This window comes from Tupaia chinensis, unplaced genomic scaffold, assembly GCF_000334495.1.
Source record: "Tupaia chinensis unplaced genomic scaffold, TupChi_1.0 Scaffold000201_1, whole genome shotgun sequence".
In the NCBI taxonomy this organism is placed as follows: Eukaryota; Metazoa; Chordata; class Mammalia; order Scandentia; family Tupaiidae; genus Tupaia; species Tupaia belangeri.
The window spans coordinates 2,108,866-2,123,312 of record NW_006159676.1 but is presented as its reverse complement, the minus strand read 5'-3'; the positions used below and the strand labels follow the sequence as shown (position 1 = coordinate 2,123,312).

General features: G+C 51.3%; 2 protein-coding genes across 3 annotated transcripts in view; both read left to right on the top strand.

The window, feature by feature from the left end:
* The window catches only part of IFI30 (IFI30 lysosomal thiol reductase), a 5,976-nt gene extending 737 nt beyond the window's left edge, over positions 1 to 5,239 (top strand). The window contains exons 2-7 of the mRNA XM_006147122.3: positions 1,343 to 1,528; positions 1,631 to 1,705; positions 1,930 to 2,022; positions 3,632 to 3,784; positions 4,832 to 4,885; positions 4,975 to 5,239. Of these exons, the coding sequence (XP_006147184.2) occupies positions 1,343 to 1,528; positions 1,631 to 1,705; positions 1,930 to 2,022; positions 3,632 to 3,784; positions 4,832 to 4,885; positions 4,975 to 5,004 (591 nt within the window). The 3' untranslated portion in view covers positions 5,005 to 5,239. The remainder of the gene's footprint in view (positions 1 to 1,342; positions 1,529 to 1,630; positions 1,706 to 1,929; positions 2,023 to 3,631; positions 3,785 to 4,831; positions 4,886 to 4,974) is intronic.
* A 4,781-nt stretch (positions 5,240 to 10,020) lies between these two features.
* MPV17L2 (MPV17 mitochondrial inner membrane protein like 2) lies at positions 10,021 to 13,843 on the top strand. 2 transcript variants are annotated; one of them, XM_014587296.2, is made up of 5 exons: positions 10,021 to 10,336; positions 10,855 to 11,025; positions 12,744 to 12,820; positions 12,975 to 13,043; positions 13,262 to 13,843. In XM_014587296.2, exons 1-5 carry the CDS (start codon positions 10,150 to 10,152, stop codon positions 13,316 to 13,318), a joined length of 561 nt encoding a protein of 186 aa, XP_014442782.1. In that variant the 5' UTR covers positions 10,021 to 10,149; the 3' UTR covers positions 13,319 to 13,843. The 2 variants fall into 2 exon arrangements, with proteins under 2 accessions (XP_014442782.1, XP_006147183.1); XM_006147121.3 differs by having other exon boundaries at positions 10,048 to 10,336; positions 12,915 to 13,043; positions 13,262 to 13,841.
* The last annotated feature ends 604 nt before the right edge of the window (positions 13,844 to 14,447 follow it).

Sequence of the window (14,447 nt, the reverse complement as noted above, 5' to 3'; positions counted from 1 at the left end):
CACGCTGCAATCCCTTCTCCTCCATTCTCCTCTTGGGATCTTGGGCACGCACGCACACACGCCCGGCGTGAGTTTAAGCCACCGGGTCCGGGACTCGAACTGTGGTCCGCTACATAGGAGTCCAACGACATAGCCATTACGCCAACTGCTGGTTCCATAAACAAAATAATTATTAAAAAAAAAAAAAAAGAAAGAAAGAAAGAAAGAAAATAAAAAGAAAAAGCAGAGCCCGCAAGGTGGTGCAATGATTAAGGGCACTGGACTCCCACATGGCTGACAGCGGTTCGAGTCTTGGACCTGGCAGCTTACTTTCTCACTTTCTCTCTTTCTCTCTCTCTCTCTGCCACTCTCTGGTTGAAAGAAAGAAGAAAGAAAGAGAGAAAGAAAGTTATTTTATTTTATTATTAATTTTGTAAAAAGCTTCCTTGTGGCTGTGGGTATACAGTGAGTACGCCTTGGTGCTCAGTCCCAGCCAGGGCAGGGCTTGCATGTTTTGGGGACTGAGCAAACAGCTACCCCGAGGCTGAGAGCCTTGCTCACAGCCCACCTGTCAGCCATCAGCTGAAGCCGGAAATAAACACATATTGCACGACGCCTCTGCTCAGTGGAGCTCCGTTCACGTGGGGCCGTCTAGAGGAAAAACAAATAAAAAAAAAAGCTTATGCCCAGGGCCAAGGATCTTGGGGGGGGTAGGGTTAGCATGGCACTGAAATGAACATGCCTTCGGCTCCTGTGGTATGCAGCTCTCAGAGCGTGAGGCTGGGGCTTGCAGATGGCATAGCGGTTATGTCACTGGACTCCCTGTAACCATGGTTCGAGTCCCGGACCTGGTGGTTTGCTTTCTCTCTTTTTCTTTCTATCCCTGGTCAAAGTAAATAATAAAATAAAAAGAAATCAAATGAAAGAAAGAATTCTTTAAGTAATAACTAAAATAATTCTTTAAAAAATAAAAGAAAGATGGGACCAGCAGTTAGCGTAATGGCTATGTTGCTTGATTCCCATGTAGTCTATCATGGTTCAAATCCCGAACCCAGTGGCTTAAACTCACGCTGGGCGCATGTGCGTGTGTGCCCAAGATGCCGAGAGGAGAATGGAGGAGAAGGGATTGCAGTGTGGCCATCCCCCCTGGGGGGTGATTTCTCGCTTTCTGTCTCTCTGTCTCTCTCTGTCTCTCTGGCAAGTGCACGCGCCCTATAGCAAAAACCTCTCCAAAAAAAGAAAAAGATGGGAGTCCAGCATCCTTAACCACCATGCCTCCTAAAAACAAATAGACCAAGCAGGGCTCAGAGAAGTCGGGAGCTGCCCAGGGCCAGCTCTGCCTCATACCCCATCCCCTGCGCAGTCCCGTGACCTGTGTCTGCGGACGCCACCGATCAAGAAATCCGACGCCCCGCTGATCAACGTCAGTCTCTACTACGAGGCTCTGTGCTTCGGCTGCCGCTACTTCCTGGTCCGAGAGCTCTTCCCGACGTGGCTGCTGGTGAGGGAGATCCTCAATGTCACGCTGGTGCCCTACGGAAACGCGGAGGTGCGTGGGTGCAGGGGAAACCGAGGCACGTGGGCCCGAGGCGTGGACGCCCCACTCCCTCCGCGCCTGGCACCCACCCCTCCGCCCCTCCTTGCCTTTCAGGAGCGCAATGTCACCGGCAAGTGGGAATTCGTGTGCCAACACGGAGAGGAGGAGTGCAAGCTGAATAAGGTGGAGGTGAGTGGGGGTCCCCCCCCCAAGTCTCCCCGCCATGGGGGGCAGAGTCTGCAAAAACGGTCCATTCTGTGGAAGGCAAAAGCGAGCCCCAGCTCGTCCTCTGCATGCACGCAATCATGTCTTCATTCACTACATCCCTAGTGGGCGCCGGGAGTGATTCCCAGAGGGTCTTGGGGTGCTCTAGCCCCCCTCAGCTCTTGCCTGGCCCCTCTCTGTTCCCCTAGGCATGCCTACTAGACCAGCTTGAACCGGTCCTGGCCTTCCTGACCATAGTCTGCATAGAGCAGATGGAAGACCTCGAGGCAAATCTGCAGCCGGTCAGTGACCCCTCTCTTGCTTGGCACAGAGAGTCAGGGGTGTGGAGTGTGGCGTTCCTTGCACTTACGCAAGACCCAGGTTCAAATCCTGGTCTCCTCTGCCACTCTCTCTCCAGCCCCAGGAAAATGACTTCCTCTCTCTGAATCAGGGAAATGCAGGTCATTTGGGGGGGGTGGGTATGAACAAATCAGGGCGGACTTCTTGGAGGAGGTGCCTCTGAGCTGGGTATGAAAGGAATGAACAGGCATGTGGAGGGACACAGAAGATCGGGTGTGGGTGATGATAAGGTGGCCTACTTCTTAATGACACTGTGATAAATATTTCCCCAAAGAGTGACTGGTCTGCCCCTAGTGTGTATTCATTCATCAAATATCTGGCCACCCAAGGGGCCTCACCCAGAGACACTCCTAACCCTGCAGCAGCGTAAGAGTCTGGGGGAGTGAAGAAAACAAAGAGTATGCTAACAAGACAATGGGGGGTGGGGCCCATAGGTGTGACAAGGTGGTGAGGGTGCTGGACTCCCACGTAGCAGACCATGGTTCAAGTCCCAGACCTGGCAGCTTGCTTTCTCACTTTCTGTCTCTCTGGCCGTCTCTCTGTCTCTGGTTACATAAAAATAAATAACTACATAAAGAAAAAGTTAAATAAAATAATTCTTTTTTTAAAATGTCATTTATTTATTTATTTTAATTTGACCAGAGAGGGACAGAGTGAGAGGCAGAGAGACGGAAAGTGAGAAAGCAAGCTTCCAGGTCTAGGAATCGAACCGTGGTCAGCCATGTGGGAGTTCAGTGCCCCCAGCCACCGTGTCACCTGCCGGCCTCAAATTAAATAATTATTTTTTAAAAATTATGAGAAGGGACCAGCAGTTAGCATAATGGCTGTGTTGCTGGACTCCCATGTAGTCGACCACGGTTCAAGTCCCGGACCCGGTGGCTTAAACTCACGCCAGGCGCATGTGCGTGCATGCCCAAGATCCCGAGAGGAGAATGGAGGAGAAGGGATTGCGGCATGGCCATCCCCCCTGGGGGTGATTTCTCACTTTCTGTCTCTATGTCTCTGTCTGTCTGTCAGGTGAACAAATGCACCCTGTAACAAAAACCTCTCAAAAAAAAAAAAAAAAATCATGAGGAAGGAGGAGGAAGGAGTTTTAGGTGGAGGGAATACCCTATAAGGACACCCTGGAATGGGCCAGCAGGTGGCGTGGTGGTTAAGGGAGCTGGACTCCCACATGGTCAGTGGCAGTTCGAGTCCCGGACATGGTGGCTTGCCTTCTCCCTTTGGCACGTACTCTTTTTCTCACTCTGTCCCTCTCTGGTCAAATGAAAATAAATGAATAAATAAAGAAGCTCCGAGGAAAACGAGAAACCAGAGGAGGCAGAGGGGGTGCAAGCGTAACTGGAGCGGGGGAAAGGCCCAGAGCCGGGCACCAGCCTCGGGAACCCGCCTAGCACCTGCTGTTTCTGGGTACCGTTGCATGGCTGTGAAACCAGCTGTCCCCTCTTCCCAGTGGGGAAACCGGCTTAGCTCAGGGGCAGGTGGGGGACCGTTGGGGAGATAAGAGGGAGGAAGCTGAGGCAACCCCCCGGCTCGCCCGTCCGTCCGCAGTGCCTGGCGCTCTACGCCCCCAAGATGCCGCTGGACGCCATCATGAACTGCGCAACTGGGGACCGCGGGACCGAACTCTTGCACATCAACGCTCAGCTCACAGACGCCCTGAGGCCACCGCACACCTACGTGCCCTGGGTCACCGTCAACGGGGTAGGAATCCCAGAGCCTTCACCTCCAACCCGGGACGGGATCAGGGTGTGGGTGTTCCCGCTGGTCTGGGAGGCCGGAGTCAGGCCAGACTCGGGGTCTTTGCAACGCCCCCCTGAGGTGGGCCTAAGAGGACCCAAGTGGAATTATATGGTCTTCTAGGATTTCTCCCCTAATTTTTAATTTTTTTAAAAGAATTATTTATTTTTAAAAGAATTATTTATGGGAACAGCAGTTGGCGGAATGGCTATGTCGCTGGATTCCCATGTAGTCGACCGCGGTTTGCGGTTCAAGTCCCGGGCCCGGTAGCTTAAACTCATGCTGGGCACGTATGCGTGCATCCCCAAGATCCCGGGAGGAGAAGGGAGGAGAAGGGATTGCGGCGTGGCCATCCCCCCTGGGGGGTGATTTCTCACTTTCTTTCTCTCTGTCTCTCTCCTTCTGGCAAGCGCACGTGCCCTATAGCGAAAACCTCTCCGAGAAAAAAGAATCATTTATTTACTTTTATTTATTTGTTATTATTATTTTTAAAAGAATTATTCCATTTAACTTTATTTATCCATTCATTTATTTATTTTAATTTGACCAGGGAGAGACAGAGTGAAAGTGAGAGAGACAGAGGGATAGAGAGAGAGAAAGTGAGAAAGCAAGCCACCAGGTCTGAGACTCGAACCACAATCGGCCATGTGGGAGTCCAATACCCTCAACCACCACACCAGGTGCAAGCCCCAATTTGTTATTATTATTTTTAAAGAATTATTTTATTGGGACCAGCAGTTAGCATAATGGCTATGTTGCTGGGCTCCCATTTAATCCAACGAGAGAGACAGGAGACAGAAAGCGAGAAATCACCCCCCAGGGGGGATGGCCACGCTGTAATCCCTTCTCCTCCATTCTCCTCCCGGGATCTCAGGCACGCATGCACACGCTCCCAGAATGAGTTTAAGCCACCGGGTCCAGGACTCAAACTGCGGTCGGTTACGTGGGAGTCCAGCGACATAGCCATGACGCTAACTGCTGGTCCCTCATCCTCTGTCCTGTTTTGTACAGAAACCTATAGAGGAACAAAGCCAGCTCTTGAGCCTCGTCTGTGAGTTGTACCAGGTAAGCTGGGTGGGGTGCAGTGGGATTTCGCGGGTGAGGGATGGAGGAGGTCTCCTTGCAGGACGCCAGCTCACGCCCTTCTCCTCCAGGGTGACAAGCCACAGGCTTGTCCTTTGTAGCCAACGCTCACAAGGAAGTCTGCTTCAAGTGATGCCCCATCGCCCGGAGGCAGCTGCTGGAGGAGGGGTGACAGCCCAGTGGCCCCTCTTTTTCTAATCACCACCCTTCAGCTGCTTCTGTTCACCAACGGGAAAACTTCTACGCATCCCACAAAACCCAGCCCAAAAATTCCATCCCATAGTCATGAATTTTACCCCAGTGACAATGGTGCTAAATTAAACCTAATTTACTAAAGCCTTCTGGATATTGTAGTTTGTTCGATACGTCATCAAATCCCTCCCCCGCCCCGGGTTGTATCAGACTGCAGAGGGTGAATGTGTACACGAGAGAAAGACAGAGAGGGAGAAAGTGAGAAAGCACCCTTTCATGGAGCTTGCTCACACCGCAATCCCTTCTCTTCCAGTCTCTTGTCGGGATCTTGAGCACGCATGCACACAAGCCCACTTGAGTTCAAGCTGCTAGGTCCGAGACTCGAACCGCAGTCAACCACATGAGAGTCCAAAACCTTAACCACTATGCCACCTGCTGGCTCCTCTATCATTTTTTTTTACTCGCCAGCAGGTGCACAGGTGCATGTGTGTGTGACACTTTGGTTTTCAAACTGCCGGGGCTGGGATTTGAACTGCGATTAGCTCTATGGACTATGGGTCCTGATACACAGCACTTAACCACAGTACTACAGAGTCAGCTCGCTTGGGAAAAGGTAAGAGAAGGATCTGAGGGAGATGGGGACAGGATTGAGTAAAAGTCCATGTTTTAGGGGCCAGCAGGTGGCGTGGTGGTTAAGGGCACTGGACTCCCACATGGCTGACTGTGGTTCGAGTCCTGAACTGCCCTCTCTCCTCTCTCTCACTCTCATTCTGTCCCTCTCTGGCCAAATTGAAATAAATAAATTAAATAAATAAAAGTTAAAAAACAAAATAATTATTGGGACCAGCAGTTGGCGTAATGGCTATGTTGCTGGACTCCCATGTACTCAACATCAGTTCGAGTCCCGGACCCGGTGGCTTAAACTCACGCCGGGCGCGTGTGCGTGCGTGCCCAAGATCCCGAGAGGAGAATGGAGGAGAAGGGATTGCGGCGTGGCCATCCCCCCTGGGAGGTGATTTCTCGCTTTCTGTCTCTCTGTCTCTCTCTGTCTGTCTGGCGAGTGCACGTGCCCTATAGCAAAAACCTCTGCAAAAAAAAAAAAAAAAGAAGAAGAAACTGCTGATCAGAGAACAGAGGCAACTTTGCAGGAGTTGACGGTGGATGGAGGTTCCTGGGCCGTTGCCCCCTAGTCCCCACTCCCGGCTCAGCCTGGTTAGGGCTGTGGAAGATTTTGACCTTGTGGTAAAAAAATGCCACCTCTTGTGTTAGAGTATTGGCTATGTCGCTGAACTCCCATGTCTCTCTGTCTCTCTCTGTCTTTCTGGTGAGTGCACGCACCCTGTATCAAAAAACCTCTCCAATTTAAACAAAATAAAATAATTCTCGCTTTCTGTCTCTCTGTCTGTCTCTGTCTTTCTGGCAAGCACAGGCGCCCTATAGCAAAAAAAAAAAAAAAAAAAACAGAAAACTCCAAGAAACAAAAAAATGTTTTTTGCCTTAGGGCGTGTGTGCTCACCAGATAGAGAGAGACAGAGACAGTCAGAGGGAAAGCGAGAAATCACCCCCCAGGAGGGATGGCCACACCACAATCCTTTCTCCTCCTGGGATCTTGGGCATGCACGCACACGCGCCTGGTGTGATTTTCAAGCCACCGGGTCCGGGACTCGGACCTAGCTCAGCCATGTGGGAGTCCAGTAACATAACCACGCCACCATCTGCTAACCCCTCTTGTTTTTTTTTTTTTTTCATGTCAAAAGCAAGTGCACTTGAGAGAAAGCACCCTTCATGGGGGTCTGGCCACACCGTAATTCTTTTTCCTCCAACTATCTTGTCCCGTCAGGATCTGGGGGGTGTGTTTTCAAGCTATGGGGGTTTAAACTGAAACCCTGGCCCCTGAACCCTGGTGAGCCATGAGATCTGGCTTCCTCTTTTTTTAATTTTTTTTGGAGAGGTTTTCGCTATAGGGTGCGTTCGCTCGCCAGAAAGACAGAGAGAGAGACAGAAAGACAGAAAGCGAGAAATCACCCCCCGGGGGGGATGGCCACGCTGCAATCCCTTCTCCTCCATTCTCCTCTCGGGATCTTGGGCATGCACGCACACACGCCCGGCGTGAGTTTTAAGTCACTGGGTCTGGGACGTGAACCGTGGTCAACTACGTGGGAGTTCAGCAACATAGCCATGACGCTAACTGCTGGTTCCCCCTAATAAACTTTTTTAAAAATAGAATTAGGGGAACCAACAGATGGTTAAACAGTTACATCGCTGACTCCCACATGGCAAACCATGGTTTGAGTCCCGGACCTTTACTCAGACTTGAAACTCCCACCAGGCACATGTGGGTGCGTGCTCAAGATCCCGAGAGGAGAATGGAGAAGGGATTGCAGCATGGCCATCCTCCCTGGGGGGTGATTTCTTGCTTTCTGTCTCTGTCTCTCTGTCTCTATCTCTACTGCGAGCATGAATACCACCCAAAAATCTCTCTCTGAAATATATAAATAAATACAAATAATAGAATTAGGACCAGTAAAGTTCTGAGAAGAGAATAGAAGAGAAGGGATTGTGTGGTGTGGCCATCTCCCTAGAAGGTGACTTCTCAATTTTCCTCTCTGTCTCTTTCTCCCCTGCACCCTAGGGCAAAAAAATCTAGAAATGCAGGATCAGCAGTTTGCATAATGGCTGTGTCGCTGGACTCCCATGTAGTCGAGCGCAGTTCGTGTCCCAGACCCGGTGGCTTAAAGTTATGCTGGGCGCGTGTGCGTGTGTGCCCAAGATCCCGAGAGGAGAATGGAGGAGGAGGGATTGCGGCGTGGCCATTCCCCCTAGGGGGTGATTTCTCACTTTCTGTCTCTCTGGTGAGTACACGTACCCTATAGTAAAAATACCTCTCAAAGAAAAAAAATCTAGAAACTCACAAGAAAAGACAATTAGTTCTTTGGATCGTGGTGAGTAGTGAGTTAGGTAGCGACCTCCCACTGGATATGGATTATTTCTTCTCCCAAGGACCGGTTTGCTGTTCCTGTTGGTCTGGTTTTGTGTCCTGAGACCTCGGCTTGGCTGTCGGCCGACTGAGATGGGAACCTGCCAGGGCCTCCCTCTATAGATTCCACCGGAGGACCAGCCACTAGGCTGGGAGTCCTGAGGGCACATGGTGGCCAGACAGGAATGCGAGCCACACCTGTTTGCAATCCTCCCACCAGCCACTGCCAGCTCTCAGGGGGCTACATCTTTGTTTTTCTTTTTCTTTTTTTTTAAAGAATTATTTACTTGTAGCTGGTAGGTAGTGTGGTGGTTAAGGGCGCTGGACTCCCGCTTGGCTAACTGCGGTTCGAATCCCAGACCTGGCAGCTTGCTTTCTTTTTATTTTTTAAGCATTAATTTTATTGAACTTTATTATTTGTTTATTTATTTATTGTAGTTTAACCAGATTGAGACAGAGTGAGAGAGGGAAAGTGAGAAAACAATTTTTTAAAACATTTTTAAAAAGAATTAGTTACTTAGGGCCAGCAGGTGGCATGGTGGTTAAGAGTACTAGACTCTCACATGGCCGACCACAGTTCAAATCCCGGAACTAGCAGCTTGCTTTCTTACTTTCCCTGGTTCTCTGTCCCACTCTGATCAAATTAAAATAAGTAAATAAATAAGTAAAGTTAAGTAAAATAATAATGTTAAAAAGGAATTAGTTACTTAATTGTATTTATTATTTTATTTTTGGGGAGACTTTTTAAAAAAGAATTATTTAATTTTATTTGTTGATTCATTTATTTTATTTTACTTTGACCAGAGAGAGACACACACACACAGAGAGAGAGAGAGAGAGAGAGAGAGAAAGAAAGCGAGAAAGCAAGTCACCAGGTCTGGGATTTGAATTGTGGTCACCCTTGTGGGAATGTCCAGCGTCTTAACCAACACGCTACTGCTGGTCCCCGAGAGATTTTTTTTTTTTTTTTTTTTTAAGAAATATTTTATTTAACTTTGTTTTAATTTGACTAGAGAGGGACAGAGTGAGAGAGAAAACAATAAAGCAGGCCACCAGGTTCAGGACTTGAACCACGGTCGGTCATGTGGAACTCCAGGGCCCTTAACAAGCACGCCACCTCCAGGCCCCTGTAAAGGTTTTTGCTATAGGATGTATGCGCTTGCGGGAAAGATAGAGAGAGAGTGAGAGATAGAAAGTGAGAAATCATCTCCCAGGATTTTGGGCAAGCACGCACACATGCCCAATGTTTTAAACTACCGGGCCCGGGACTCGAACCAGGGTGAACCATATGGGAGTCCAGCGCCCAACCACCAGGCTAAGCCGCGTTTTGTCCCCATCTGGCCTCAATGACTGTAATAATAATAATATTATTATTATTATTTATGATGATGATGGAACTGAGGTCAGAGGCCCAGCTAAGGTCAGGACCAAGGTCGACATTTGGACCAGGGTCCCGTTGGACGTGGCAGAGGAGAACCATAGCCAAGCCTTTCTACTTCCACGAAATTGCGGAGTGGACTTCCGCCTCGGTAGCTGTCATGGCCACAGACAGGACCCTTTTCGAGTTCTCGACCCATCCTGGAGACTGTAAAGTGAAAGCCCGGTACCTGTCTAGGATTGGCTATCTCATCGCGGGAGGCGGGATGACAGGCAGTGATTGCCAGCATGCGCCCTATCTGCGATTGGCCAATGCAGTACAGAGTGAGGAGGTAGGGGGTGTGGCCAACGCTACTCATAGGCTGGTAAAAAAAGGGGCGGAGAAATAAGAGTGAACGCCAGCCTTGGTGTAGCTCGACGCTTACTAGCGATTGGTCATTAAGCTCCGGAACAGCGTGTAGGTTTCATTCATCCATCCACTTGTCTTTTATTGGCCCATCTTGCTCGGGGCGGGGAAAGCGGACTTTCGAGACGTTCAGCTATTGGTAGAATAGGCTTGAGGCGGGCATATGGACTCCAAACACAGTGTACGATTGGTCCGAGCTAGGAGGGGCGGGCATTCTGGGCGCGGTGGTAATTCACCATTGGTCAGCGCGACGCGGACCTAACTAGCGTGCCGGTTCCTGGGTCCCGGCTGGCGATGGGGCTCCGAGGCTGGCGCGGTTTTCGTGGCTTGCTGGCTGCAGCGCAGCCCCTGTTCCAGGGCCGGGCGCTGCTTGTCACCAACACGCTAGGTTGTGGCGCACTCATGGCAGCTGGAGACGGCGCGCGCCAGTCCTGGGAGATCCGCGCCCGGCCGGGCCAGAAGTTCGACCCCCGGCGCTCAGGTGAGGTCATCCGCTCTGCACGCTGCACCCCGGGGACCCTTTCACCCAGAACCTCCCCCTCGGAACAGGCTGTGAACCATGATCTGTGTCAATGCTAAGCAGGAAGTCTTGATCCCTGCGTGCACCTTAGACTCTGACCTCCTCGGTTCTCTATCCCTCCCACTCCTCGGGGTCTCGGTCTCCAACCACCCCCAGGTCTCCTTGACCTCCCACCCCTCAGTCTCTTCCACCCCAGGGGATCTGTGCTCCCCACAACTCCGGGGATCTCATCACCTACCACCCCAGGAGCCCCCTACTAGGAGGTCCTGCGATGGCACCTGGCCCTGGTTCTTGTAAACAAATAAGAGGTGGGGACCCAGATTCTCCCGTGGTCGACAGCAGTTCGAGTCCCAGACCTGGCGGCTTGCTTTCTCGCTTCCCCTTTCTCTCTCTCTCTCTCTCTGGTCAAATTTAAAAATAATAATAGCAACAAATGGGATGAAATAAATAATTATTTCTGACTCTTTTATTACCCACAGCGTGCATGTTTGCGGTGGGTTGCAGCATGGGTCCCTTCCTGCACTACTGGTACCTCTGGCTGGACCGCCTCTTCCCAGCATCAGGCCTGCGAGGCCTCCCAACCATTCTCAGGAAGGTCCTCGTGGACCAACTGGTGGCCTCTCCCATGCTGGGCGTCTGGTACTTCTTGGGTAAGAAGCCCCATCAGCTTGGGTTTACTCCTCATGGCTCAGGAGGGTGGAGCCAGCTTTGTGTTAGGAAGGATGCTGTGGTGGGACCACCAGATGGCATAGCAGTTACATTGCTGGACTCCCAAATGGTTAACCACGGTTCGAATCCCAGACCCAGAGTCTTGAAAATCACACCGGGCATGTATGTGTGCGTGCACAAGATCTGGGGAGGAGAATGGAGGAGAAGGGATTGCAGCATGGCCATCTCCCTCCTGGGGGGGGGGGCAATTTCTCACTCTTCCTCTCACTGTCTCTGTCTCTCCTTCTAGCGAGCACACATGCCCTAAGGCAAAAACCTCTTTTTTCTTTTTCTTTTTAAGAATTATTTTATTGGGGCCAGCAGGTGGCGTGGTGGTTAAGGGCGCTGGGATCCCACATGGTTGACCACAGTTTTTGAATCCCGGACCTGCTAGCTTGCTTTCTGACTTTCTCTCTCACTCTGTCCCTCTCTGGTCAAATTAAAATAAATAATTAAATAAAGTTAAATTCCTTTTTTTAAAAGAATTCTTTTATTTCTTTTATTTATTTTGTTGTTATTATTATTTAATTTGACCCATAAGAGACAGAAAGAGAAAGGGTATGTGAGACAGCAAGCCACCAGTTTCGGGATTTGAACCACCGTCCACCATGTGAGTCCAGTGCCTCAACCACCATGCCACCCACTGGCTCCATAGGCAAAATCCTCTTTTAAAAAAAAATAGGATGCTGAGGTGCATTTCTGTTGTCCTCTTATATGCGTGGCCTTGGACTCGAAGGTCAGGTTACAGGGTGTCAGGATAGACCCAGCCTCAGAGAGTCAGTTGGGGCTGGTGTGAATGTTGGTAAATAGAAGCGCAGTTCCCAAAGGAAGGGACGCTCCACTGAGACTTGAAGTAGCCCCGAGGCAGGGGGAGTGGCCCATGCAAAGGCCCTGAAGGAAGGGGGGGAGGGGGGGGAACTGATGCTAGGAGAAAGGGTAGAGCAAGCCTTAGGTCATATATGGGAGTCCCTTCCCTAATCCTCAGGCTTAGTTTTCTCCTCTATAAAGACTATGCTATATGGGATCAGCAGTTGGTCTAATGGCTATGTCGCTGGACTCCCATGTAGTTGACCACGGTTCGAGTCTTGGGCCTGGTGGCTTAAACTCACACTGGGCACGTGTGTGTGCGTGCCCAAGATCCCGAGAGGAGAATGGAAGAGAAGGGATTGCGGCGTGGCCATCCCCCCTGAGGGTGATTTCTTGCTGTCTCTCTCTGTCTTTCTGGCAAGCGCACATGCCATATAGCAAAAACCTCATCAAAAAAAAAAAAAAAAAAAAAGACTATGCAATAAATATTCCCAACCTCGGGGCATGTCTCTTTCCTTCCAGGCACGCGTTTGAGACTGACTCATTTCCTTACATGAACCGCCCTGCTGTTCACTGGGCCCACTGCCATGCTTTTGAATGTCCTGGTCCCCACCCCCTCCATCATTGGCCAATCCTGTCACACACCTGGGCCAAGATCCTCCATCACTGGCCAATCGTGTTGTACTCCTGGGCCCCGCCCTTTCCATCACTGGCCAATCCCGTCATACTCCTTGGCCCCACCCCTCCCATCACTGGCCAATCCCGTCATACTCCTTGGCCCCACCCCTGCTATCACTAGCCAATCTCTTTGTACTTTTGGGTCTCACGCTCAGTTTTTGGGTTTCCATCTCAGGCATTGGCTGCCTGGAGGGTCAGACACTGGAGGAGAGCTGCCAGGAACTCCAGGACAAGTTCTGGGAATTCTACAAGGTGGGAGTTCCCGCCCAGGCCCCGCCCACCCACTCGGCCCCGCCCCCAATGGCCCCTGGCCCCGCCCCTCAGCACGCTCCGCCCTTCCCCGCAGGCTGACTGGTGCGTGTGGCCAGCCGCGCAGCTGGTGAACTTCCTGTTCGTGCCTCCCCAGTTTCGTGTCACCTACATCAACGGTCTGACCCTGGGCTGGGACACGTACCTGTCTTACCTGAAGTACCGGGTGAGTGCAGCGGTTGGGCCAGGCATCCAAGGGTGGAGATCTCCCCATGCTGATGACAACCCGTACCCCACGGTCAGCGGGAGGGAGGCTCTGATGTGACCCTAGTTAAGTCCCTACCATGTCCCTGCAGCGGCGCTGACCCTCCGCCCTAGGACAGGCTCAGCAAGCAGCTTGGAGAGTTGAGGCGGGCCTGTGACCAGACTCTCTTGTGCCGACAGATTCCCGGCACCCTGACATCACCAGGCTGCGTGTCCCTGGACACCCGTGCAGACTGAGTCACCCCTGCTGATGGGGCAGGATGCAGGACAGAGCAAGCGGGACTCGCAGCTGACCACCACCCTCTGCTGGAGGAACCCGTTTCTGCAACAGGCCAGGGGCCACACTAGCTGCTGGGCCTGTTTCCCCGTCTGGGACACTGTCACAAAGACGGACATCCCCAGTGAGAGCTTCAGGTGACCCTGGAGGGAGGGGTCCCCTGCTCAGCTCCCAGCCAGGCAGCCCTAAGACTCAACCTCTCCACACTGCCATAGGGCTGGCCTTGGGACTAAGACAAGGATGTGGCCCAAACCCTTGAAGCAGAGTCTGGTTTGTAGTTGACCCCTCAAGACCTTTGGGCAGAACCAGGCAGACCCCAGGTCTCTGGCGGTGGACTGTGGACATTCTATTAAATTCTCAGTAATTGAAAACCTTGGACCAGCTGTTAGCTGGACTCCCATGTTGTTGACTGCAGTTCGAGTCCCAGATCCGGTGGCTTAGAACTCACACCGGGCATGTGTGCGTGCGTGCCCAAGATCCCGAGAGGAAAATGGAGGAGAAGGGATTGCAGTGTGGCCATCCCCCCTGGGGGGTGATTTCCCGCTTTCTGTCTCTCTCTGTCTTTCTGTTGAGCGCACATGCCCTATAGCAAAAAACCTCTCCAAAAAAGAAAACCTCAGGACCAGTGGATGGCATAATGGTTACATGGCTGGACTCATATGGAGTTGACCATGGTTTGAATCCTGGACCCGGCAGCTTGAAACTCATGCCAAGCGTGTATGTGTGTGTGTCCAAAATCCCAAGAGGGAAGTGATTACTGTGTATCTATCTATCCCCCTGGGAAGTGATTTCTTGCTTTTTGTCTGTCTCTGTGGTGAGTGCACACGCCCTTATAACAAAAATCTCTCTTAAAAATTAAAAAAAGGGGCTGGCAGGCGGTGTGGTGATTAAGGCGTTGGACTCCCACATGGGGTACCACAGTTTGAGTCCCCTCCGTGATGTCTTGTTTTCCTCACGTTCCCACTCTGTCTCTCTTGAACTGAAAAAAATATACTACTGGGGCCAGCAGGTGGCATGGTGGTTACAGGCGCTGGGCTCCCACATGGCCGACTGCGGTTCGAGTCCTGGACCTGGCAGCTTGTATTCTCA